The following is a 25,164-nucleotide window of genomic DNA, read 5'->3' on the forward strand; positions in this document are numbered from 1 at the left end:
TTATTTATACCCCACCCATCTGGCTGGGTCTCCCCAGCCACTCTAGGCGGCTTCCAACAGAACACTAAAATACAATAACCTATTAAACATTAAATGCTTCCCTAAACAGGGCTGCCTTCAGATGTCTTCTAAAAGTCTGGTAGTTGTTCTTCTCTTTGACATCTGGTGGGAGGGCATTCCACAGGGCGGGTGCCACCACCGAAAAGGCCCTCTGCCTGGTTCCCTGTAACTTGGCTTCTCGCAGGGAGGGAACCGCCAGAAGGCCCTCGGAGCTAGACCGCAGTGTCTGGGCTAAACGATGGAGGTGGAGACGCTCCTTCAGGTATACTGGACCAAGGCCATTTAGGGCTTTAAAGGTCAGCACCAACATTTTGAATTGCGCTCGGAAATGTACTGGGAGCCAATGTAGGTCTTTCAAGACTGGTGTTATGTGGTCTCGGTGGCCGCTCCCAGTCACCAGTCTAGCTGCCGCATTCTGTTTTTTTAAAAAAATAATATTTATTACTTTTAAACCTTACAAAAAAGAAGAAGCAAAAGAAAGAAAATACAATACAATACAATATATAAACAATACACAACGCAACATTAACACATTAAACTAAACTAAACAAAGCAAAAACAATTTAAAAACATACATCATACCATTTCAATGCCCTATCTTTCATTCTCTCGTTTCATCGACCTCCTCTCACCTCCTTTTTTGTATTCCACTTCTGTTAATTGTTTCAGCAATTCCTTTCCATCTTTCTCTATTTTCTGTCATATAATTTTCTTAACTTATTTTAACCTTATTTTCCATTAATACTATAATACTTATTTGTGCTTAACTCCTTATAACATTTCTACTAAAGCCATATAATTTCATTCCAACATTTTTCTAACACTCATTAATTTTACAGTATTTCTATAAATAAACTTTAAACTTTTTCCAGTCTTCTTCCACCATCTCTTCTCCCTGGTCTCGGATTCTGCAAGTCCTTTCCGTCAATTCCATATGGTCCATCAACCTGGTGATCTTCTGTCCGAGGCTCTTAACTCTTTTCCAAGTCCCTTCTGCAGATCTTCTTCATATTTATACATGCACTTTACTTTGTCTTCTGCTGATCTTGTTCTTAATTTCCTTCCTTTGATGCCGAAGAGTAGATCTCGGGGAAGCTCCGACTTAGCAATGTTTTTATTCCTTCTCGACAGATCAGCCAAATCTCCGTAGTTAAAACTAAAATCCAAAAGATATTTCAGGACATGTTTCAAAATCCCTCCAAATCTGAAGGTCCCCACAACTCCAATCTCCTCCTGACCCAAGTCCAGGTCCCAAAGGTCAGTACATCCCTGCATGGGGGGATCTATCCAACTTTCCTTCTCCAGTCCAAGCAGGGCTCCAATCCTCAAAATCTGACTTTCTCTAAATTCAGTCATAGAACGCAACAACTTATATTCATCAAATTGCCTCTGTAAGGCTGGGGCTCTCTCCCTCTCCACTTGTATTACTTTAGGTTCAACAACAACAACTTACTCCCTCGCCTTCTCCACAATTTGCCATGTCAAAGTAGATTCCTGTATCGATTCCTGAATAGTTTCTGTATAGATGTTCACTTTTTGTCCCAAATTAGTCACTTTTTGTCCCAAGTTATCAATTTTGATAGTCATCACATCCGTCTTCTTATGGAGCTGTTCCAATGAATCACTTATCTTGCATAATGCAATCACTAAGGCTTCTTCTGTCGACATTCTTACCGATCCAAGGTCAATCCCTGGTTCTCACGATTTTTTATCTTGCAGCTGGAGATTTCCCCAGCTCAACTCTTGTAACAGTTTCAAAGGCTCCCTCTAGAGGGAAACATTTTCTATTTGTATCAATCCTTTTAAGCACGGTTCAAGTGATAAAATTAGTTTCAATTTTCAGTTACTTTTACTCCTTTTTAAACGCAGAAGGAAACAATGGAAACAATGTATTTCTCTTATTTAACTATCTGTCAACAAACGTTTTATTCACAGTCAATGAACTTTCCCAAAACGTCAGACTTACTAGCAGCCCATTTCCAGGATCAGAGCGGTGGTAATTTAACTTTCTTCACTCTCTCTCCTGCAGGCTTACGCGGTCCAAAACTTCCCCCCTCTTCTCCTGCCTCCAAGGGGGGGTTAAATGATTTTAGCCGATGGAAGTTTAACCCTTTGCAGAGGACTTTCCAAGACTTTAGCTTGCAGCCTCTTTGCTTCAGTCTATTTACAAAAGGGGAAGGCGGACTTCCTGTTTGAAACCTCCCCGTTTTGGTGCCAAATTAAGACGTTTAAAAATCCAATTCTCCGTTCTACTCACGGGTAGTTGTTTTAAGATCAAATTGTCCACAGGAAAAAGTCAGCGCTCTCCGGCAACAGCAATGCGGCTTCACTCCATGAAAGAAGCAGTCAATTCGAAGCACCGCGCCACTCACCCCACGTCGCTCCGGATCCCCGAAACCGGGTTTCCCCGCGAGTAGGGGAGGCGCAAAAGGTGCCAGCCGAATCCCACATTCACAGGCTTCTCCCGCCTGTGATTTTTAGTGGGTCCCCACCTTCGCCGTGGCGGCCAGACCCTGATTTCCACGAAGCAAATTCCTCCCGATCAGAGGAATTCAGCCATTGCTGGAGGCGCCAACCCGGAAGTCCGCATTCTGGATTAGTTGTAGCTTCCGGGTCACCTTCAAAGGGAGCCCCACGTAGAACGCGTTGCAGTAGTCCAAGCGGGAGATAACCAGAGCATGCACCATTCTGGCAAGACAATCCGCGAGCAGATAGGGTCTCAGCCTGCGTACCAGATGGAGCTGGTAAACAGCTGCCGTGGACACAGAATTGACCTGCACCTCCATGGACAGCTGTGAGTCCAGAATGACTCCCAGGCTGCGCACCTGGTCCTTCAGGGGCACAGTTGCTCCATTCAGGACCAGGGAGTCCTCCACACCGGCCGGCCTCCTGTCCCCCAGAAACAGTACTTCTATCTTGTCAGGATTCAACCTCAATATCTTAGCTGCCACCCATCCTCCAACCACCTCCAGACACTCACACAGGACCTTCACCGCCTTCACTGGTTCTGATTTAAAAGAGACATAGAGCTGGGTATCATCCACATATTGATGGACACCCAGCCCAAACCCCCTGATGATCTCTCCCAGCGGCTGCACGTAGATGCTGAAAAGCATGGGGGAGAGGACAGAACCCTGAGGCACCCCACAAGTGAGAGCCCAGGGGTCTGAACAATCATCCCCCCCCCACTTTCTGAACACAGCCCAGGAGGAAGGAGCGGAACCACTGTATGACAGTGCCCCCAGCTCCCAGCCCCTCAAGACGGTCCAGAAGGATGTTATGGTCGATGGTATCAAATGCCGCTGAGAGATCCAGCAGAACTGTGCAGCAGACACTGACAGCTGAGAGTCAAAGAATCAGAGAATCAGAAGGGACCCCAAGGGTCATCTAGACCAACTCCCTACAATGCGGGAACTCCATTTCCCCCCGATGTGTTCTGTTAAAATTAGGGATGAAGTGAATTTATTTTTTCCATTTACATTCCACTGCTTTCTCAAACGAGCTCAGAGGGGCAGGCACAGTTCTCTCCCCTTCCTCATTTAATCCCCACAGCAACTCTGTGAGGTAGCTCAAGCTGAGAGGTCACCCAGCTGCCAGGTGAGGATGTCCCCTCCTTCGTCCCAGTATTATTGTGCTATGGGTTTGCTCTGTCCTGCACTCCACTCTGGATGCTTTCCGGTTTAACTCGGATAATTTCTAAAATTTTATTTCAGACTAGGAGCATACGCAGTCTCTACTCCACCACCACCACTCTTCTGTTACTGATGAGCACACACACATTTAATTAAATCGCAGTGCAAAGGGGAATCCATTTGAACCTGGAGAATCCTGCTACATCACTGCACACATTCACTGGTGCTCATCGGTGAACTGTTAAGGAGGGAGGGAAAGGTAGGAGCTAGAAACTGGAGGAGTGTGGCTTTGCGGTGATTTGAACAAAATATGGGAACAAAAAAAAACGGGACTCCTGGTTACTCCAAAGGTGTCGCACACCTTGGGCAATGTCGTCAAAGGTGTTCTGGTTGACCATCCGCTCCACGATCTTTGCTGCCTTCGTCACCTTGGTGACGTCATCGCTCTGTTGGGAGGAAAAACAAAACAGGGAGAAGGGTCATAACCCTGCCGTGCTGGAAGAAGAGGAATTAGACGGAAGACCTCTGCCACTAGACTCCCTTGCATACCTCTCTGTTGGAGGAACTGGACATGAATAATAATAAATAATAAATTTTATTTATACCCCGCCCTCCCCAGCCAAGACTGGGTTCAGGGCAGCTAACACCAGGTATAAAACAATTGATTAAAATACAACTTAAAAACAAGATTAAAATACAACATTAAAATGCAGCCTCATTTCGGTAGAAACTCAAATCAAAAACTTTTTGGGGATGAAAACGTCAAATCTTCATCAAGGCCAACTATCCAGACTGGTCCTACGTGGGCCAGAAAAAAGCCAGGGAAGTCCCCAAATAGGAGTTCCATCACAAAAGGAGAAAGGGAAAAGGAAAGAGGGGAAGGGGATCAAGTTGATTCCAAGCCAAAGGCCAGGCGGAACAGCTCTGTCTTACAGGCGCTGCGGAAAGAAATCAGTTCCTGCAGGGCTCTGGTCTCATGAAGAAAGGGGTTGGTTTATTTCATGGGCACAAAGCACTCCATGTATTAGATAAGCTAACAGGTACAAGGTCAGCGAGGACAGTTGCTATGGTAACAGCACAGTGCCGTCTATAGAATCATAGAGTTGGAAGAGACCACAAGGGCCATCGAGTCCAACCCCCTGCCAAGCAGGAAACACCATCAGAGCACTCCTGACATATGGTTGTCAAGCCTCTGCTTAAAGACCTCCAAAGAAGGAGACTCCACCACACTCCTTGGCAGCAAATTCCACTGTCAAACAGCTCTTACTGTCAGGAAGTTCTTCCTAATGTTTAGGTGGAATCTTCTTTCTTGTAGTTTGGAACCATTGCTCCGTGTCCGCTTCTCTGGAGCAGCAGAAAACAACCTTTCTCCTTCCTCTATGTGACATCCTTTTATATATTTGAACATGGCTATCATATCACCCCTTCACCTCCTCTTCTCCAGGCTAAACATGCCCAGCTCCCTTAGTCGTTCCTCATAAGGCATCGTTTCCAGGCCTTTGACCATTTTGGTTGCCCTCCTCTGGACACATTCCAGTTTGTCAGTGTCCTTCTTGAACTGTGGTGCCCAGAACTGGACACAGTACTCCAGGTGAGGTCTGACCAGAGCAGAATACAGTGGCACTATTACTTCCCTTGATCTAGATGCTATACTCCTATTGATGCAGCCCAGAATTGCATTGGCTTTTTTAGCTGCTGCGTCACACTGTTGGCTCATGTCAAGTTTGTGGTCAACCAAGACTCCTAGATCCTTTTCACATGTAGTGCTCTCAAGCCAGGTGTCACCCATCTTGTATTTGTGCCTCTCATTTTTTTTGCCCAAGTGCAATACTTTACATTTCTCCCTGTTAAAATTCATCTTGTTTGTTTTGGCCCAGTTCTCTAATCTGTCAAGGTCGTTTTGAAGTGTGATCCTGTCCTCTGGGGTGTTAGCCACCCCTCCCAGTTTGGTGTCATCTGCAAATTTGATCAGGATGCCCTTGAGTCCATCATCCAAGTCGTTGATAAAGATGTTGAATAAGACCGGGCCCAAGACAGAACCCTGTGGCACCCCACTAGTCACTCTTCTCCAGGATGAAGAGGAACCATTGATGAGCACCCTTTGGGTTCGGTCAGTCAGCTAGTTACAAATCCACTGAGTGGTAGCATAGTCAAGTCCGCATTTTACCAGCTTCTTTACAAGAATATCATGGGGCACCTTGTCAAATGCCTTGCTGAAATCAAGGTAGGCTACATCCACTGCGTTCCCTTCATCTACCAGGCTTGTAATTCTGTCAAAAAACGAGATCAGGTTACTATATAAGTGATTAAGGCACACCAGTTCAGCAGCCTGGGGTCTTGTGCTGAGATTCAGTTTGTGAGTCTGTTCCTAAGTTGGGCGTCTGTGTTATATCTTGAAGCTGGAGCAACAGAGATAACTTTGCGCTTGTACAAACTTCCATAAACTATGACTTCTATACGATTAGGCACTACTGGGAGCAATACTGGAAAAAACCTGAAGCGTAATCTTCTGGGTTTGTCTCCATATTTCTGCCCTCGAGGCTCCATAATTCATCAATGGAAACCATTTTCTCAAGAATATCGCATTTTAAAGTTCAGATGGCTTTGATCTCTGCAGGCATCTTATCCATAAGAAGCAATTCTGTAATCTTGTCAAACTAACCCTGTCCACGACACTTCCGAGACAAGACTGACACAGACTTAGCTGCTGTCTAGAAACCTATCACATTTAACATCTGCTGGGATTCTTTTTGCGGAATCAGATTTGCCCAGAGAAGCCACAGACTTGCAGTACAAGCCTAATCATACCTTCACAGAAGTAAGCCTTATTTAAATCAATGGGCCATACTCCCAGGAGGTAAGGGAGGTTAGGACTGCAGCCTTAGTGGAGCTTCCTAACCTGTTATAATTTACTGAAGTATGTGTGCCTAATACCAAATGATCCTAGGGCAAATATTTCAAAGATGAATGCCTCTTCCAAGATGATGCTTGCCATGAAATATAGACATGCATAATCAAAAAGTAAGAATATATGCTTGCTCCAGATTATCATTATTTTTACCCTTGTGGAAACTTGAAATCAAAACATCAAAACTCATTAATCAATTAAAATTTAGCTCAGAGTATCACTCGACAGATCCTGAAGCTGAGACTCCAATACTTTGGCCACCTCATGAGAAGAGAAGACTCCCTGGAAAAGACCCTGATGTTGGGAAAGATGGAGGGCACAAGGAGAAGGGGACGGCAGAGGACGAGATGGTGGGACAGTGTTCTCGAAGCTACCAGCATGAGTTTGACCAAACTGCAGGAGGCAGTGGAAGACAGGAGTGCTTGGCGTGGTCTGGTCCATGGGGTCACGAAGAGTCGGACACGACTAAATGACTAAACAACAACAAATCACTCAACAAGCGGACCGAACTACTGCACCAGGCAAAAAGCAAACCCTCTTGCACCTAGCAAGCTGGAATGTCCGGACCATGTATCCTGAGTTGTCCAACCATCATGGACTGTGAGCTGAAAATGCTCAACATTGCTCCGGTATCGGTCTCTACAGCCACAGCAAGTGCTTTAACTCTCCAAAGGTTTGACTTCATCCTCGAAGGCGCACTCTTCCATTGTCTTCAGAGACAATGCCAACCAAAAAAGTTGCAAGGGTATCATCATCATCATTATCTATACTCTACTTCAGGCTTCCTCAGCCTCGGCCCTCCAGATGTTTTGGAACTACAATTCCCATCATCCCTGACCACTGGTCCTGCTAGCTAGGGATCATGGGAGTTGTAGGTCAAAAACATCTGGAGGGCCAAGGTTGAGGAAGCCTGCTCTACTCCGTCCCTGACTGTGCTTTTGGAACTCAACTCTGCTGGGCTCCTCAACTTGAGAAGATTCACCCACACTGAACTGTCTAATCACTTTTTTATTAATAAATATTTCAGTTGAACAAAATAAAATAGAAATAGAAAAGAAATTAAACAGGGAAGGAATATTATAGTGTTATATATGCAAACTACAGTTCCATATATGCTTGTCTAGTATATAGGTAAAGGTAAAGGGATCCCTGACCGTTAGGTCCAGTCGTGGCCGACTCTGGGGTTGCGGCGCTCATCTCACTTTATTGGCCAAGGGAGCCAGCGTACAGCTTCCGGGTCATGTGGCCAGCATGACTAAGCCGCTTCTGGCGAGCCAGAGCAGCGCACGGAAACGCTGTTTACCTTCCCGCCGGAGCGGTACCTATTTATCTGCTTGCACTTTGACGTGCTTTCGAACTGCTAGGTTGGCAGGAGCAGGGACCGAGCAACAGGAGCTCACTCCATCGCAGGGATTCAAACCGCCGACCTTCTGATCAGCAAGCCCTAGGCTCTGTGGTTTAACCCACAGCGCCACCTGTGTATATAGGTATATCAATGTTATTATTATCCAAATACATAGATACAGTGGTACCTCAGGTTAAGAACTTAATTCGTTCTGGAGGTCCGTTCTTATCCTGAAACTGTTCTTAACCTGAAGCACCACTTAACCTGAAGCTAATGGGGCCTCCTGCTGCCGCTGCACTACCGCTGCACGATTTTTGTTCTCATCCTGAAGCAAAGTCTCAACCTGAGGTACTATTTCTGGGTTAGCGGAGTCTGTAACCTGAAGCATCTGTAACCTGAAGCATCTGTAACCTGAGGTACCACTGTAGTGTTATTCATACCCAGATATATTTTTTTATAAACACGTTCCAAATATTGTTATACTTGTCCGTACATAGCCTACAAGCAATCCGTTCATAAATTGCGAGGGTTGTCATATTTTCAATCCATTGACTGAAGGGGGACATAGATTTATCCTTCTAGTGCATCCGTATGTCTTTTGGCCATAGCAAGGGCACAAAAGAATCCATTTACGTTGTCCAGTTGTCAAATTCCATATGACAGGTACATAATTCAAAAGAATATTTTCCTCTGGAAATTTTAACTTTTTCTGCTCCATCATGTTTATACAGCTCAATTCTTTCTCCCAAAACTTAGTGAGCGAAGGACGCTGTCTGAGCTGTGATCTTGGGCCAGTACCTCGCTCTCAGCCTCGCCCTAACTCACAGGGCTGTTGTGAGGACAAAACAGGGGAAAGAAAAACTATGGACAGCACCTTGATCTCCTTGGAGGAAAGAAGTGTCGTTTAAATGCAATGAAATAATAATATAAATAATGCCCTCCAGTAAGTCAAGAGACTTAACTGATTATAGGAAGAGAGCTGTTTTTATGCGGGCCCTGATTCTTTGGAGAAGCACTGTGTCACTGCGCAAAGGGAGTGTTACAAGTTTGTGTGTCAGCAAATAAATATCCTAAGATAATTAGGATTCTCCAGCAGCGAGTCGCTCCCTGTGCAAGGTTCGCTGAAGCCACCGGCGCTTCTGATTGGGCTGCCCGCTGTTTCCAGGTGTGATTTATGCTGTATTTTATTGAAATGAATCTTCCGAGGAACTGATATGCCTAATTTATCTCCTTTTAAGATCCTTTTGGAATTGATTTTCCCAGCAACGGCTGCTGACTAGCAAAGTCCTGAAGTGGCAGGGCCAGCTAACCAGCACACTAATTCCTTCCTTCTGGGGATATTTAGCGGCATTATTTTATACAACGGCAATAACATTAATGGAAGCATCCGTTATGACTGCATAATGGTCTGGAGCTGGGAAAACAAATGGCCTGGGCCAGCCATGATATTCATCCTCGATAAAACTGTATGTTTATCTTGGAGCAGCAGGCTGCCTACAACATATAACTCTTCCTTCATGGCCTTTTAATTACCTAGAAACAAACAAACTGCTGTCGTGAGTAATACTCCCCGTGCAGGGGTCTCCGGGAATTTGGTATAGAAGTAGCTCACATGCCCAAGAAGAAACGTGATGCAGCCCAGAAATGGAACAAAGATCTAGTTTTCTGCAGGATTCTGAAAGGGCTGATACTTCTCCCATTGGAATTCCACAGACAGCAACAGTTCGCAGTCTTGTACAGCAGAGGACTCTGCCGCACAAAAAGTGCCCTGCCCAAAGAAAGCTAGTAGGTCAATGACTAGGGAAAAGGGCAGTCAAGAATCCTGAAGTGCTAGTGTGCTGTGTGCAGGGAGTATTGTTCTATATTGTTATTATTTATTAGATGTATTAGTTGCTTTCTTTTTGATCCGATGGATCCTTGCAGTCACTGGGCATGGGAGCTGCTCCCCCTGCTCTACTTCTGAGAAGACCTAAGATTCGAAGTCAGGGCAAGACACACTCCTGCTAGCCATCCTAGAACCTCCGTGTCCCTATTTTCTAAGAATAGTCCTGGATTTAAAGAAGCCATCTTGATCCCGAAATGTCCCACTTTCCCTTAGGACCTCCCTACTTTCATCAGAGAAATGTTGGGTGGTATGAATTTATGCGACCCCCCCCCCCCAAGCCAAGGAGATAAGCAGCTATAAAACCTTTAGAATACATCTGAAGGCAGCCCTGTCTAGGGAAGCTTTTAAATGTTTTATTTTGTTTTTATGTATGTTGGAGGACTGGCTGGAACAATAAATAATAAAATGATGATGATGGAATAGGGCGCCTCTATCTAGCAGTTCGAAAGCATGTCAGAGTGCAAGTAGATAAATAGGTACCACTCCGGCAGGAATTCAAACAGCATTTCCGTTCGCTGCTCTGGTTCGCCAGAAGCGGCTTAGTCATGCTGGCCACATGACCTGGAAAAACTGTCTGCAGACAAAAGTCGGCTCCCTCGGCCAGTAAAATGAGATGATCGCCACAACCCCAGAGTCGTCTGTGACTGGACTTAACTGTCAGGGGTCCTTAACCTTTTTATTTTCATGAGAGAAATGGGTTCGCCATCCTTGGAAAGACATCCTATAACTGACGGACGTGCGAATGAGCTAGCTTGCTTTTTCTTAAAGAAAGAAAACATGTGGTCAGATAACATGACAAAGCTCTCTGTTTCTAACGCCAGGAGGCTATGAGAAGGCCCATAGCGCAGCTGTGGAGCATTTGCCTTAGTGTTCTTGTTTAGTCGTTTAGTCATGTCCGACTCTTCGCGACTCTTCATGACCCCCTGGACCAGAGCACGCCAGGCCCTCCTGTCTTCCACTGCCTCCCGCAGTTTGGTCAAACTCATGCTGGTAGCTTCGAGAACACTGTCCAACCACCTCATCCTCTGTCGTCCCCTTCTCCTTGTGCCCTCCATCTTTCCCAACATCAGGGTCTTTTCCAGGGAGTCTTCTCTTCTCATGAGGTGGCCAACGTCTTGGAGCCTCAGCTTCAGGATCTTCGGCGATCAGCCTTCTTTATGGTCCAGCTTTCACTTCCATACATCACTACTGGGAAAACCATAGCTTTAACTATACGGGTCTTTGTCGGCAAGGTGATGTCTCTGCTTTTTAAAATGCTGTCTAGGTTTGTCATTGCTTTTCTCCCAAGAAGCAGGCGTCTTTTAATTTCGTGACTGCTGTCACCATCTGCAGTGATCATGGAGCCCAAGAAAGTAAAATCTCTCACTGCCTCTATTTCTTCCCCTTCTATTTGCCAGGAGGTGATGGGCCCAGTGGTCATGATCTTTGTTTTTTTGATGTTGAGCTTCAGACCATATTTTGCGCTTTCCTCTTTCACCCTCATTAAAAGGTTCTTTAATTCCTCCTCACTTTCTGCCATCAAGGTTGTGTCATCTGCATTTGCCTAAAGGTAAAGGGAGGGACGCGGGTGGCGCTGTGGGTAAAACCTCAGCGCCTAGGACTTGCCGGTCGTCAGGTCGGCGGTTCGAATCCCCGCGGCGGGGTGCGCTCCCGCTGCTCGGTCCCAGTGCCTGCCAACCTAGCAGTTCGAAAGCACCCCTGGGTGCAAGTAGATAAATAGGGACCACTTACTAGCGGGAAGGTAAACGGCGTTTCCGTGTGCTGCGCTGGCTCGCCAGATGCAGCTTGTCACGCTGGCCACGTGACCCGGAAGTGTCTTCGGGCAGCGCTGGCCCCCGGCCTCTTAAGTGAGATGGGCGCACAACCCTAGAGTCGGACACGACTGGCCCGTACGGGCAGAGGTACCTTTACCTTTAAAGGTAAAGGGACCCCTGACCGTTAGGTCCAGTCATGGCCGACTTTGGGGTTGCGGCGCTCATCTCGCTTTATTGACCGAGGGAGCCGGCGTACAGCTTCCGGTCATGTGGCCAGCATGACTAATCCGCTTCTGGCGAACCAGAGCATAGCACAGAAATGCCGTTTACCTTCCTGCCAGAGCGGTACCTATTTATCTACTTGCACTTTGACGTGCTTTTGAACTGCTAGGTTGGCAAGAGCAGGGACCGAGCAATGGGAGCTCACCCCGTCGTGGGGATTCGAACCGCGACCTTCTGATCGGCAAGTCCTAGACTCTGTGGTTTAACCCACAGCGCCACCCGCGCCCCTGCATTTGCCTAGCAAGCTTCAAATCAGGTTTGACTCAATGAAAGGCAGGCACTCCCTGTTCCCGTTGTCCCTCTGCCGTTTCTCACGGCCATGTCCACCAGCCAGCAGCAAACAAACCCTCCCTTCCTCCCCATTGCTAGCCTGTTACTCACTGGTGCTAATTAATTCCCAAGCGTCTCGGAGGCTCTGCCTCCTTCCTCTGAGTGACCAGTCTGAATAGTTTAAAGGCACATCTGACATCCGGGCAGACTGTGCTCCGAGACCAGGCGGGAAATGGCTGGATTGCTCAGCACTTAATGGATGCTTAATTTCAGTTTTCATCTACGGCTGAGCTAGCCATGACATCTATCATCTCTAATTGGCCGGTGCGCGCCTTGCCCCGGCTGGCTGTGGCTCCTCGGTGCTTCCCATGCAGGGACTGGCTCACATCCAAAAGCTGGCTGGTTTCTGTTATAAAGGCAGCGCCAGGAGAGTCATAGAATCATAGAACGGCAGGGTTGGAGAGGAGCGCTCTAGTCCAGCCCCTTGCAATGCAGAAATCATAGCTAACAGAATCAAAGAAAGCTGATGGTAAGGTAAAGGTAAAGAACCCCTGTACGGTTAAGTCCAGTCAAAGGCAACTATGGGGTGCGGTGCTCATCTCGCTTTCAGGCTGAGGGAGCCAGCGTTTGTCCACAGACAGCTTTCCGGGTCATGTGGCCAGCAGGACTAAACCGCTTCTGGTGCAACAAACTCCATGACGGAAACCAGAGCGCACGGAAACACCGTTTACCACCCCGCCACAGTGGTACCTATTTATCTACTTGCACTGGTGTGCTTTCGAACTGCTAGGTTAGCTGGGACAGAGCAACAGAAGCTCACTCCGTTGCGGGGATTCGAACCATCAATCTTTTGATCAGCAAGCCCAAGAGGCTCAGTGGTTTAGACCACAGTGCCACCCCCATCCCTAAAAGTGCAATAGCACTTTTACTGTTAATTACTGCAATTCTCTGGGTGGCTAATTTGAGCCTGCTGCAGATAAGGGGAGGCAGTGGGGTCTTTTATAAAAGTTTTGCATTCCCCATAAAGACAACTGGGCCTCCCTTTGACTCTTCTATCTGACACAGGAAGGCACCCTCAGAGGTTGGTTCAAACAGTTGAGATTGCTATTTCTAGGGTTGCCATATTTCAAAAAGTGAAAATCAGGACACAAAAGTTGTTGAGCGTTGGTGGGTTTGGGGCCAAAGTTTTGAGCCTTCCCCCCCCAAAAAAAAAATCTCAAAAAGAGTTTTTGAGCTCTTTTTAATGAACATTGCCAAAAACGACACTGCTGACATGGGTTGCCATATGCCCGGATTTTCCCAGACATTTTTTTAGCAATTTTCCTCCTGGACACAGTATTCCAGCTAGGTCTGGGAAATTCCGGACGTATTTACAAGCTGTATAACTTTGTGAGGTCCACTTTGTAACCTCCTCCCCCATTTTGACAGTGTTTGTTCACACCCAGTCACTTGGGGGCGCTCCCAGATCACTTGCAGCGCTCCCAGATCCCACTTGGGGGCGCTCCCAGATCACTTTGCACCATTTGGTGCAAAGGCGAAAGCCCTTTATCTGCCGCAGTTCCACTTCAAGTCCTGGATTCATCAGCTTGCCACAGCCAATCACTACAATCTCAGTTCTGCCCGAGATAGAAACCATGATAACTAAACAAAAGGCTGGCATGGGGCAGTGTATTCACAAGATAAGTCTGGTGCCCTTAACCTGTTGAGATAAGAAGAAATCTCCCCCTTTTCTTCCACAGCTGCCCAATTTAATCACTGGGGGAAGTTTGGGCCAATATTCTCCACCGAACCACCTGGAGCTCTGAGCCATGTGTGCTCCCATCCCTGCGCCCACCACCATCCCCTGGCTCTCCTAGAATTAGCAGCAGAAAACAATCAAGAGGCAAAAGCAAGAGACAGATATCGGCAGTCCAAGTGCCAATTTCAGGCTCGCAGTGGGAATTAATGAAGCATGCAGAAGGCAAGGCAATAATGAAACCCCCCCCCCCCGGGTGGGGGCAATATCTATTTCCTCCTAATGATCTATTTCTGGCAGCCTCATTCTTCTGAGCCAATAATAATGAAGCTGACACAAGACCCAATTCTCGTGTGAAAGGAGGCTCCCCCCCCCCACAGGGTCCCATTGAGCCCCACACCCGAGAGAGAAGCTGCCAAATGGACTTTTTCCATTTTCTAATTGTCTGTAACTGCAAACCCTCAGCGATTCTCACACCCTGGCAGGAGGGGGCAGCGTGGGGCAAAGTTGATAGCAGGCTGGGGTCTCAGGAGGACACACCCACTGTTGGGATCTGAAGGAGGGGGGTGTAGAAATTTAATAAAGAAATTTTTAAGAAATACTGTTGCACAGACCAGGTGATTCCACCCTGCTCTCTCTCTACAACTGGGATGAAAACAGGGACATGTGTGTGCATGTTCAACCTCTTCTCCAGCAACAACTAGAATGGAGTATTTGTAGGGATCATTTATCAAAAACACCAGTGCTGGCAATGTAATTTTTCTGTTTGTCTATAAATACTGGGTTTCCACACACGTCGCAACCAAATGTGTTGGAGTTCAGTCAGAATGATTCTAGCCTCCCTTCTCCCTGCGGTGCTGCAATGCCACACGCTGCTCTTACTGTTCTGACAGCTGAGACAAAAAGAATCAGGCCCAATAGACAGGATACTGGAAAAGATGTCCTTTGGCCTGATCCAGAGGACAGGCTCTTATGCTGTTAATTTACATAGAAGAAGAAGAGGAGTTTGGATTTGATATCCCGCTTTATCACTACCCTAAGGAGTCTCAAAGCAGCTGCATATGGAGGAGTGGGGAAGCGAACCCAGTTCACCAGATTACGAGTCTACTGCTCTTAACCACTACACCACACTGGTGGCAAAAAACAGGCAGCATGTGATGAACCATGCACACATGGAACAGGCCAGGTCAGGGGCAAGCATCCACCACATTGCTTTTTGCTCACACTGCATGGGCAGAAGCAGTGCCTTTTACCAGCTTCGTCTGGTTGGCGAACCGCAGCTGTTCCTGGGCAGGCAGAGCTTGACCACTATAGGCCATGTGTGCAGAGGAGGGCAACTAAGAGGATCAAGGGTCTGGAGGCCAAGCCTTATGAGCAATGGTTGAAGGAGCTGGGTCTGTTTAGCTGGAGAAAAGGAGACGGAAAGGAGATATGTTAGCCATCTTCAAACATCTCAAGGGCTTTCCCATGGAAGAGGGAGCACGCTTGTTTGCTCCTGCTCTGGAGGGTAGGACTCGAACCAATGGCTTCAAGTTACAAGAAAGGAGATTCCAACTCAACATCAGGAAGAATTTTCTAACGGTAAGAGCTGTTGGACAGCAGAGCGGTCTCCCTTGGGAGGTTGTGGACTCTCCTTCCTTGGAGGCTTTTAAGGAGAGGTTGGATGGCTATCTGTCAGGGATGCTTTAGCTGAGATTCCTGCATTGCAGGGGGTTGGACTAGATGACCCTTGGGTCCCTTCCAGCTCTACGATTCTCTTATTCTATGTGTTGGCAACCTTGAGGCTGGATTTCTGCAATGCGCTCCATGTGGTGCTGGCCTTGGGGCTGGTTCAGAAGCTCCAGCCTGCACAAACTGCAGTGGCCAGATTGCCGGATCCCAGGAACTCCAAGGGCTGTGAGGAGCAGGCCTGAGAAGCCGTGGAGCAGATTGTGGAGGACCTCCAGGTGATGAAGTCCCAAGGGGATCTCCGATTCCTTTAGCCCGGCCTCTGCAGAACCTCGCAAGGTTCCACCTGCACACAAAACAGTCACACATCCTGAACACGTGGAGATCTGGGATGGGGCCCGATGGCTTTCAACCTTACAGGAAAACATTTGAGCCAGGACCTGGAGAACATGGACTAGGGCAAAAACACAGGGGCAGCAAGTATTTCACCAATGATATAGGGGAGAAAACACCTAGGATGAAGGGAAAGGGATGTTGAAAATATAAAAGGCACAAAGCATTGCCGTGTATTATCACCACTATATGCAGGTACATCACCTGAGATTCCAGCGACGTCAGTTTTCTTCCCCGCATCTTGTCTTCTTTCTTTGCAACTGGGGCCTTTTGTTTCTCTTTCTCTTTCGACTTTTCCAGTTTTTGGAGCTCCTCCACGTAGGCATCGTAGATTTCCCACTGAAAGAGACAAAGAGTGAATGGTGAGACAGCAAGGAGCATCACAGAACTAGTCACAGGTAGCAGAAGGCAAGAAGAAGAAGGAGGAGGAGGAGGAGGAGGAGGAGGAGGAGGAGGAGGAGTAGTAGTTTGGATTTGATATCCCGCCTTTCACTCCCCTTCAGGAGTCTCAAAGCGGCTAACATTCTCCTTTCCCTTCCTCCCCCACAACAAACACTCTGTGAGGTGAGTGGGGCTGAGAGACTTCAAAGAAATGTGACTGGCCCAAGGTCACCCAGCAGCTGCATGTGGAGGAGCGGAGATGCGAACCCGGTTCCCCAGATTACGAGACTACCGCTCTTAACCACTACACCACACTGGCTCTCATGTGTACTTCTTAAAAACATTCCCTACCCGGCTTCCACCCAAACCACCAAGAAAGAAGATGAGTGATGACAATGTAAGAGAAATGTCACCCAAGAGCCCTGTGGCCCTGAGCACATAGAGGAGGAGGAGTTTGGACTTGATATCCCGCCTTTCACTCCCCTTAAAGGTAAAGGTACCCCTGACCATTAGGTCCAGTCGCGGACGACTCTGGGGTTGTGCGCTCATCTCACTCTATAGGCCGAGGGAGCCGGCATTTGTCCACAGACAGCTTCTGGGTCATGTGGCCATCATGACTAAGCCGCTTCTGGCGAACCAGAGCAGTGCATGGAAACGCCATTTACCTTCCCGCCGGAGTGGTGCCTGTTTATCTACTTGCACTTTGACGTGTTTTCGAACTGCTAGGTTGCAGGAGCAGGGACCGAGCAACGGGAGCTCACCCCGTCACGGGGATTCAAACTGACGACCTTCCGATCGGCAAGCCCTAGGCTCTGTGGTTTAGACCAAAGCGCCACCCATGTCCCATTTCACTCCCCTTAAGGAGTCTCAAAGCAGCTAACATTCTCCTTTCCCTTCCTCCCCCACAATTCTGCCCCTTCCTCCTCCCACCTGCAGACACGGGTTCTTTGCCACATGAGATTCTGGAAAGGCTCTTGACTCAAATTCAGTAGGATAGAAAAGGGACTGTTGGCAGGGAGTCGATGAACGAAGAAAGGAAGAGTTTGAAATCTTACTTTATATTCATAAAATGGCCCAAGATGGGGGTGGGGAAGAGAGATGTGGGATTTTGTCCTATGTCTAAAACTTCAGCTGCGTTCTGACAAATTTAGCAAGTTGCTACTCTGAGCCACTCAAGCTGTGCTCAGCCCGAAGAAAATTCCACTAGCGAGCGAGCTGGAGATTTGCATTTATTCCAGCACTTGATTAGAAACACGGGTGTCCCTTTAAAGGACCAATTTGATATAACAAAGATGCATCCCTTTCTCCATCTCTCCATGTCCCCCTACGAGGGAGAGACGCTGAGTCTGTGCATTGTCTTATCTACTGCTGTGTACCAAGTACAATAGACAAAATCAGTGGTAATTGGGACACAGGGACCACAAGAAATATGTGTGGATCAATTCAACTTCTAGGCAACAGTGAGATTTTAAAAAGAAAAAACGTAAAGAAACAAAAACCGGTTGAATTCCATCCCACGCACTTCAGCAGCAAAAATGCACTTATCCTAATGGCACTATTGTTTCAAAGATGCAGATTAAAGAGACATGCCCAGGGACACTTTGGGGAGGTGATATGTTTCAGCAACATTTCAGAGCCTGCCACAGATGTGTTTTCATCTACACCAAGCCAGAGAGATGGACCTCCACATTTCATCCTGCAGGTCTTTCCCTGGTACCTTCAAACACACCCAAAAGCAAGCGGATGCTTTTATCTCACACACAGGAGAGAATGAAGGCTGCAGTCCTATAGTCACTTACCTGGGGCATACATTTGAGGAGGCATGGATTGTGCTGTAGGGAATGCCATGCTTTCAATCAAGGATGTGGATGTTCTCTTGGCCCTGTAATCCTCACAGGCCATTAAAGGTAAAGGTAAAGGTACCCCTGCCCGTACAGGCCAGTCGTGTCCGATTCTAGGGTTGCGCGCTCATCTCGCTTAAGAGGCCGGGAGCCAGCGCTGTCTGAAGACACTTCCGGGTCACGTGGCCAGCGTGACAAAGCTGCATCTGGCGAGCCAGCACCAGCGCCGCACACGGAAACGCCGTTTACCTTCCCACTATAAAGCGGTCCCTATTTATCTACTTGCACTCAGGAGTGCTTTCGAACTGCTAGGTGGGCAGGAGCTGGGACCAAACGATGGGAGCTCACCCCGCCGCGGGGATTCGAACCGCCGACCATACGATCAACAAGTCCTAGGCACTGAGGTTTTACCCACAGCGCCACCCGCATCCCCTTCACAGGCCATTAGGAATGAGCAAAGGCACTGAGGGACTGGCAGGGATTAGATGCACGGACCACCTGGGCCTGCCCAGTGTTAAGACGGAAGACTAAAGGGATGAGATTCTGGCTCCATCCAACTTTCTCTCCCTTAGCTGTCACCTCAGTGGCAGAGCTCAGCTCCACCAGGAAGCCCCTTTATGGGAACAAATGCTTAGAAACTGGTGACTGAGCTTTGGTTTGTCTGTTTTCCCCTCTGCCCTCCATGTCCCTTTCTCCTTCTGTGTTGTAGGGTTGTAGGTCTTGTGCTGACAGTATGTAAACTGCTCTGAAAGCTCCCCTTTTTTTTTTGCTGAATGGTGGGGCACAAATGCTCTAAATTAATATATAAATAAACAGCATTTACCTGGTTGGCAGTGTCAGAGAAGGTAGCTCTCGGCGGGGGCTCCATCTGACATGCCCTGTCCTGGAAGAAAGGATTTGAAGTAGCACGCAGTTAATCCCGTTGTCAGTGCAGGATATATATAAAAGTCGGCTCTTGCTTAGCTGCTGAGAAACCGCCTGAGACTTGAGCAGCGCCAGTGGAGTGTGACTTCCCCCCACCATTTATCCAAAAGGTCTGTGCGCTGCGAGGGTATTGCAAACGGATCTGTGTTTACTATCAACGTGACATTTTATTTGTGACAAGAGCTGGCCTGTTGCTGTGATGACCCCGGGCTCACGTGCGTCCAGGGAAACAGAAAGCACCTCGATAGGAATGTACAAACGGAAGGATCATTGGTTTCGGCAGAAATTGCTGCAAGTTTGCCACAGGTGGATAGGTTTTACTGCTTCTGCCTCCGAGAGCAGTGCAACACGTGGGCTAACTTATGGCATTCTAGAATTATAACAGCCTATGTAAAAAGCTTGGGCTTACCCCTCCCTGGGGAAAGGGGCTTTTAAAGAAAATGTTCAAAGCAGTCTAAGTTTTCTCCTTAGCACCTGAAGTCTCTGTAAGCAAGGGAGTCCTAAGAAAGGCTTTGTGTGGAGGTAGTCAAAGAGCAGAGAGGGCAGAGCTGGTAGCTTTGAGCAGACGCTGCAACAATTTTCTGCTTTCCACATCAGCACGGCAGGACCTATTACACAGAATCATAGAACTGTAGAGTTGGAAGGGACCACATGGGTCATCTAGTCCATCCCCTGCAGTGCAGGAATATTTTGCCCAAGGTGGGTTTTGAACCCAGGACCCTGAGATTAAGAGTCTCATGCTCTACCGACTGAGCTAATCCTTTGTAATAGTAGTTCTACGGACATCTCAAATGCCTCTAATGAGTGCTTCAGATGCAGCATAGTCATAGGATGTTTCCGAGCACAATTCAAAGTGTTGGTGCTGACCTTTAAAGCCCTAAATGGCCTCGGTCCAGTATACCTGAAGGAGCGTCTCCACCCCCATCGTTCTGCCCGGACACTGAGGTCCAGCTCCGAGGGCCTTCTGGCGGTTCCCTCGCTGTGAGAAGCCAAGTTACAGGGAACCAGGCAGAGGGCCTTCTCGGTAGGGGCGCCCGCCCTGTGGAATGCCCTCCCACCAGATGTCAAAGAGAAGAAGAACTCAAAGACTTTTAGAAGACATCTGAAGGCAGCCCTGTTTAGGGAAGCTTTTAATGTTTAACAGACCACTGTATTTTAGTACTTTGTTGGAAGCCGCCCAGAGTGGCTGGGGAGACACAGCCAGATGGGCGGGGTATAAATAATAAATTATTATTATATTATTATTATTATAGGAACATAGGAATTTGCCTTCCACCAAGTCAAACCACTTGTGTACCAAGCTCACCAACTAGCAACATCTCTCTGGGGTTTCTTGAGTTCTTTCGCATGCAAAACAGATGAGCTACCACCAACCTGTCCCGTTACACACAACGCCGGAATGAGTTTGCAATTATCCTGAAGTCACTGGTATTTTTATTGTTATGGATCACATTATTCTTCATTACGATATTGCTTTCTAGTGTCTGAAGTGCTTTAGGAGTCTTAATTGCATCGTCAGAGCAGATGGCCCAGTAAATCTGTTTGCTTCTCGGCATCTGCAGCCCACCCAACTCCACGGCCTCTGTGTGGATAGCAGGCATTCGGTCTTTGAAACAAAAAAATGAGAAAGGGCACGTCCCTGTTCCTGAAATCAAAGTCAAGGGCAAAAGAAGGCAATATGGGAGATGCCCTGTTCTCTCCTCTGGAGCACCTGCTACTACTGCAATGAGAGAGAGAGCTGAGCTCATTGCAGCACCTTGTAACCCATGCCCACCTCTTTCCAGCCTCGGGAACGTATCCGTGTCTCTTAAATCTTGCCGCACAATTTATCCACAGTCAATCCTCATATGATTAACCTTCTAGACCTTTTCTAACCTCCTGCTCTGGAGGGCAGGACCCGAACCAACGGATTCAAGTGACAAGACAGGAGATTCTGGCTCAACACCAGGAAGAACTTTCTGACAGCAAGAGCTGTGTGACAGTGGAACGGACTCCCTCGGGAGGTGGTGGAGGTTTTAAAGCAGAGGTTGGATGGCCATTTGTCGCAGATCCTTTACTTGTGATTCGTGGATTGCAGGAGCTTGGACTACATGATCCTTGGGGTCCATTCCAACTCTACAGTTCTATGGTTTGGTCATTCTTGCAGCATTCGCGCAAGATAAGCTAAATGGAACCTTCGTGTGCAGAGACAGAAATACCTTCGGAAAGCACACGCTGCAGACAAACAGGGGAGAGATTCATCATTCCCATCACCCCCAGCTTCTTAGCCTCTTTGGGGCATGAGGTTGGCCACCACTCAGTGGGAAACGCTGCACCTGGTGGCGCTAGGGAGGGAGTTGTTGCCGCGGCACTTCTTGGTGTGTGGCGTGCCGCAGGGCGCAATCCTTTCCCCAGTGTTTTTTAATATCTTTTTGTGCCCCCTTGCCCAGATTGTCCGGAGCTTTGGGCTGGGTTGTCATCAATATGCTGATGACACCCAGCTTTATCTGTTGATGGACGGCCGCCCTGACTTGACCCCGGACACACTGTCCAGATGCTTGGAAGCTGTGGCTGGATGGCTGAGTGGGAGCTGGTTGAAGTTAAATCCTTTGAAGACAGAGGTCCTCTGGCTGGGTCGGGACAACATGGGGTTGGGGGGCCAACTCCCATCTCTTGCAGGGGCTCAATTAGTGCCAGCACCTTCTGTCAAGAGCTTGAGTGTAACCTTTGACGCCTCCCTTTCCATGGAGGCGCAGGTTGCAGCCACAGCAAAGGTGGTATTTTTTCATCTCTGGCATATTAAGCAGTTGATCCCTTACCTTTCTCGCCCTGATCTGGCCACAGTGATCCACGCGACAGTCACCTCCAAGCTTGATTATTGTAACTCACTCTACGCGGGGCTGCCCTTGAAGCTGACCCAGAAACTCCAGCGGGTGCCGAATGCCGCGGCAAGGCTCCTTACATTCATCCAGTGCTTTACCAACTGCACTGGCTCCTGGTGGAGTACAGGGTCAGGTTTAAGGTGCTGGTTTTGACCTTTAAAGCCCTATACGGCCTAGGACCCTCGTACCTATAGGCCAGGGCCTGAGGGACTTGACATCTTTCCGCAGGGCCTGCAAGACAGAGCTGTTCCACCTGGCCTTTGGTTTGGATTCAGTCTGACCCTTATGTTTCCCCTTATGGTTTTGACTTTTAAAATGAGGCTGCATTTTAAATTGCATTTTAACCTATATTATAAATTGTTTTCTTTTTGTTTTTTTCTTATTATGTTTTTACTGAAATTTTATTGGTGTTAGCTGCCCTGAGCCCGGCTCTGGCTGGGGAGGGCGGGGTATAAATAAATTATTATTATTATTATTGTTATTATTATTATTATTCCCATCACCCCCAGCTTCTTAGCCTCTTTGGGGCATGAGGTTGGCCACCACTCAGTGGGAAATGCTGGACCTGGTGGATCTCCAAGCCTGATCCAGGAGGGCAGTTCCTGCATCCTCTTAACAGTTTCCATGATGCAGAAAGCTTATTTGGAGAGAGACTTCCCAATTGCTTTTGAACTGTCACAGCCTGAGAAAGTGCCCCAATGGCAGAACAGGCCTGCTGAAAAATATTCAGACCTAAACCACGTCAGCGTTCTCTGGCTCATCACCTTTCATGGACCATAAGAAGCTGCTTTATGTCCTGCCAAACTCATGGTCCGACTAGGTTCAGTTTTAACCACCCTGACTAGCAGGGGTTCTCCAGGTTTTCAGACTCCAGTCCTCATGATTCTGAATCAAGGGCTGATATAATAGTGAGACAGGAGGAGACAGACCACTGCTCCATCTAGCTCAGTATAATCCACACTGAATGGCAACAATGCCTCTCCAGGGTTTTGAGGCAGGGGATGTTAGGATATTTCCGTTCCACCTTAAAAGGCAGCAGGATGTTTGTGTCACAGCCTGCGTAAGTTCCTGTCTCACAGGATGTTTATGCTATATGTTCCTTTCGTTTTCTGTCTGTATTGCCTGAGCAGTCGGAGCAGACGGTCATGTTTTCTTTGTTCTGACCAACGCCAAATAAACTGTAAATATGCATGTTCTGCTCTCATGCTGTGCAACTTCTTGCTGTGTGAATTCTGCTGTTAAGAGTGTGCACTAAGCCAGAGGCTTAGTGTCGCTAAATAGCTGATACTGCGTGACTACGGGAGGTCGATGGATCGTCCGGCACCGAGCTTGGCAGCTTCAGATGGACTCTATCTCCCTGGCAGTATCCCAACAACAGGTTTCGGGCCCAGATTCACGGCACTTGCAGGAGAGTAAGACAGCGACAGACTGCTGAAAGGTATGTGTGGGAAAAGCGAAAGAAGAGGCTTTTCTGTTTGCCGCGGCAAGAGTCTTTGATGTCCGGCTGGCCTAATTGGCCTGGGAGCCGAGCCAAGCAGGCTTCGTGATTTATGGGTGCCAAGATAAGGAGTCTCTGAAGTGAAGAAGACTCACGGCTGATGTTAAGAGGTGGAATGGAGTTTCTCCAAGCCTCTGAAGCTGCTGAGTACCCAAAGTTAAATCGGGACAATTATGAGACCTGGGCAAAATGGTGTGAGAGTTTGCTGCATCAGTTTGGAGTCTGGCATACTGTCTGTGAAGCCCCTCCAGTTCCTCTGACAGGGAGATGGGAGGCTCAGAATTCAAGAGCCATAGACGTAATAGTCTTGTCCGTCTCTCTGGAGGAAATAAAGACGCTTGCTGGAAATCTCACGGCACGTGATATGTGGGATGCTTTGAAAAAGGCCCACCAGCCAACAATCCCAGCCCAGAGTTTGACTGCATCAGAGGTCCAGGCTGTTTCCCAGAATGCGAGTGAATGCAGGAATGCCGAGGGCACCGGTTGCAAGCTGCAGGGGGAGCTGACTGTGATGTCATCCCAGGCAGCATTCCAGCCTCCAGGGGGAGCCAAGGAGTCGGCAGCTGAGAGCTCTGTTTCCCATGGGAGCCAAGGTCAACTTTGCAGAGGCCGGAAGGCCAGAAGTAAACAAAGGAAAAAGCCTGCAGATGGCCCGAAGCAGAAGGGGGTTGAAAGGCCCACGCCAGTGGAAAACAAGGCTTTGTTTGCTGGCACAGCTTCACCAAAGGCTAAAGGCAAGTCTCATGGCCAGGAGCAGGGGGGCAAGCTGCAAAAGCCCACGCTGGTGGAAAACAAGGTTTTGTTTGCCAGCAAATCTGCTTCGAAGGGGAAGGCCAGGTTTATTGTTGACTCTGCGGCCACGCGCCATCTCACCAAAGACCGCCATCTGTTTGTGTCCTTCACACCTCAAGATGGAGAGGTCCAGCTGGCTGATGGAAGGACTTTGCAAGCTACAGGAGTTGGGACTGTGAAACTTGAAAGTCTGCATACCACCATTAGTAATGTTCTTTTTGTTCCAGGAGCTGTGGACAATTTGCTTAGTGTCCCACAGCTAAATCGGCGTGGTTTTGAGATTTCCTTCAAGAGGAATGTCTGTGTCATCAGAAAAGGCAAAGAGGACTTTTTGCATGCAAAGTTGTTGGATGGTTTGTTCTGTCTAACTTATAATGACAATGCTGTTGTATCTAATGCTGATTCTTGTTGTGTTGCACAAACTAACAAGGTTCTTCATGCAGGATGCATTCATGATGCACATCGAAGATTTTGTCACCTCTCTTGGCAAGCGCTAGCCAAGATGCCTGGGTTGGTTGAAGGTTTGGACATCAAACCTTGTAAATTTCACATGAAGTGTGTATCTTGTGCAGAGAACAAGGTGAAGGTTGCTCCAAAAGGCAAGGAGTCTAGCAGGCAGGCTTCCAAACCCTACCAGCTAGTTCACGCAGACCTGGTAGGTCCTCTAGCGCCCTCTTTGGGAGGGGCAAGGTACTTCATGGTTCTAATTGATTCTTTTTCCAGGTACATTCATGTGTTTATGCTCGAGCAGAAATCGCAAGCATTTCCTAGGTTCAAGGCATTCTGTGCTTGGTTGGAGAATGCTCATGGTAAACGTATTGGCTGTCTGTTTACTGATCGGGGCGGGGAGTTCACTTCTCAGCAGTTTGAAGCTTTCCTGACTGAGAAGGGAATCCAGCATGACTTGTCAACGCCTAGATCGCCATGGATGAATG

General features: G+C 47.9%; 1 protein-coding gene across 1 annotated transcript in view; it reads right to left on the reverse strand.

The window, feature by feature from the left end:
- The window catches only part of DNAI1 (dynein axonemal intermediate chain 1), a 176,819-nt gene that overhangs the window by 119,070 nt on the left and 32,585 nt on the right, over positions 1 to 25,164 (reverse strand). The window contains exons 8-10 of the mRNA XM_083575630.1: positions 18,978 to 19,037; positions 16,137 to 16,271; positions 4,054 to 4,138 (exon numbers count right to left, since the gene is read on the reverse strand). Coding sequence (XP_083431756.1) covers positions 4,054 to 4,138; positions 16,137 to 16,271; positions 18,978 to 19,037 — 280 coding nt within the window. The remainder of the gene's footprint in view (positions 1 to 4,053; positions 4,139 to 16,136; positions 16,272 to 18,977; positions 19,038 to 25,164) is intronic.

Source organism: Podarcis filfolensis (assembly GCF_964270895.1).
Source record: "Podarcis filfolensis genome assembly, chromosome: 11".
In the NCBI taxonomy this organism is placed as follows: Eukaryota; Metazoa; Chordata; class Lepidosauria; order Squamata; family Lacertidae; genus Podarcis; species Podarcis filfolensis.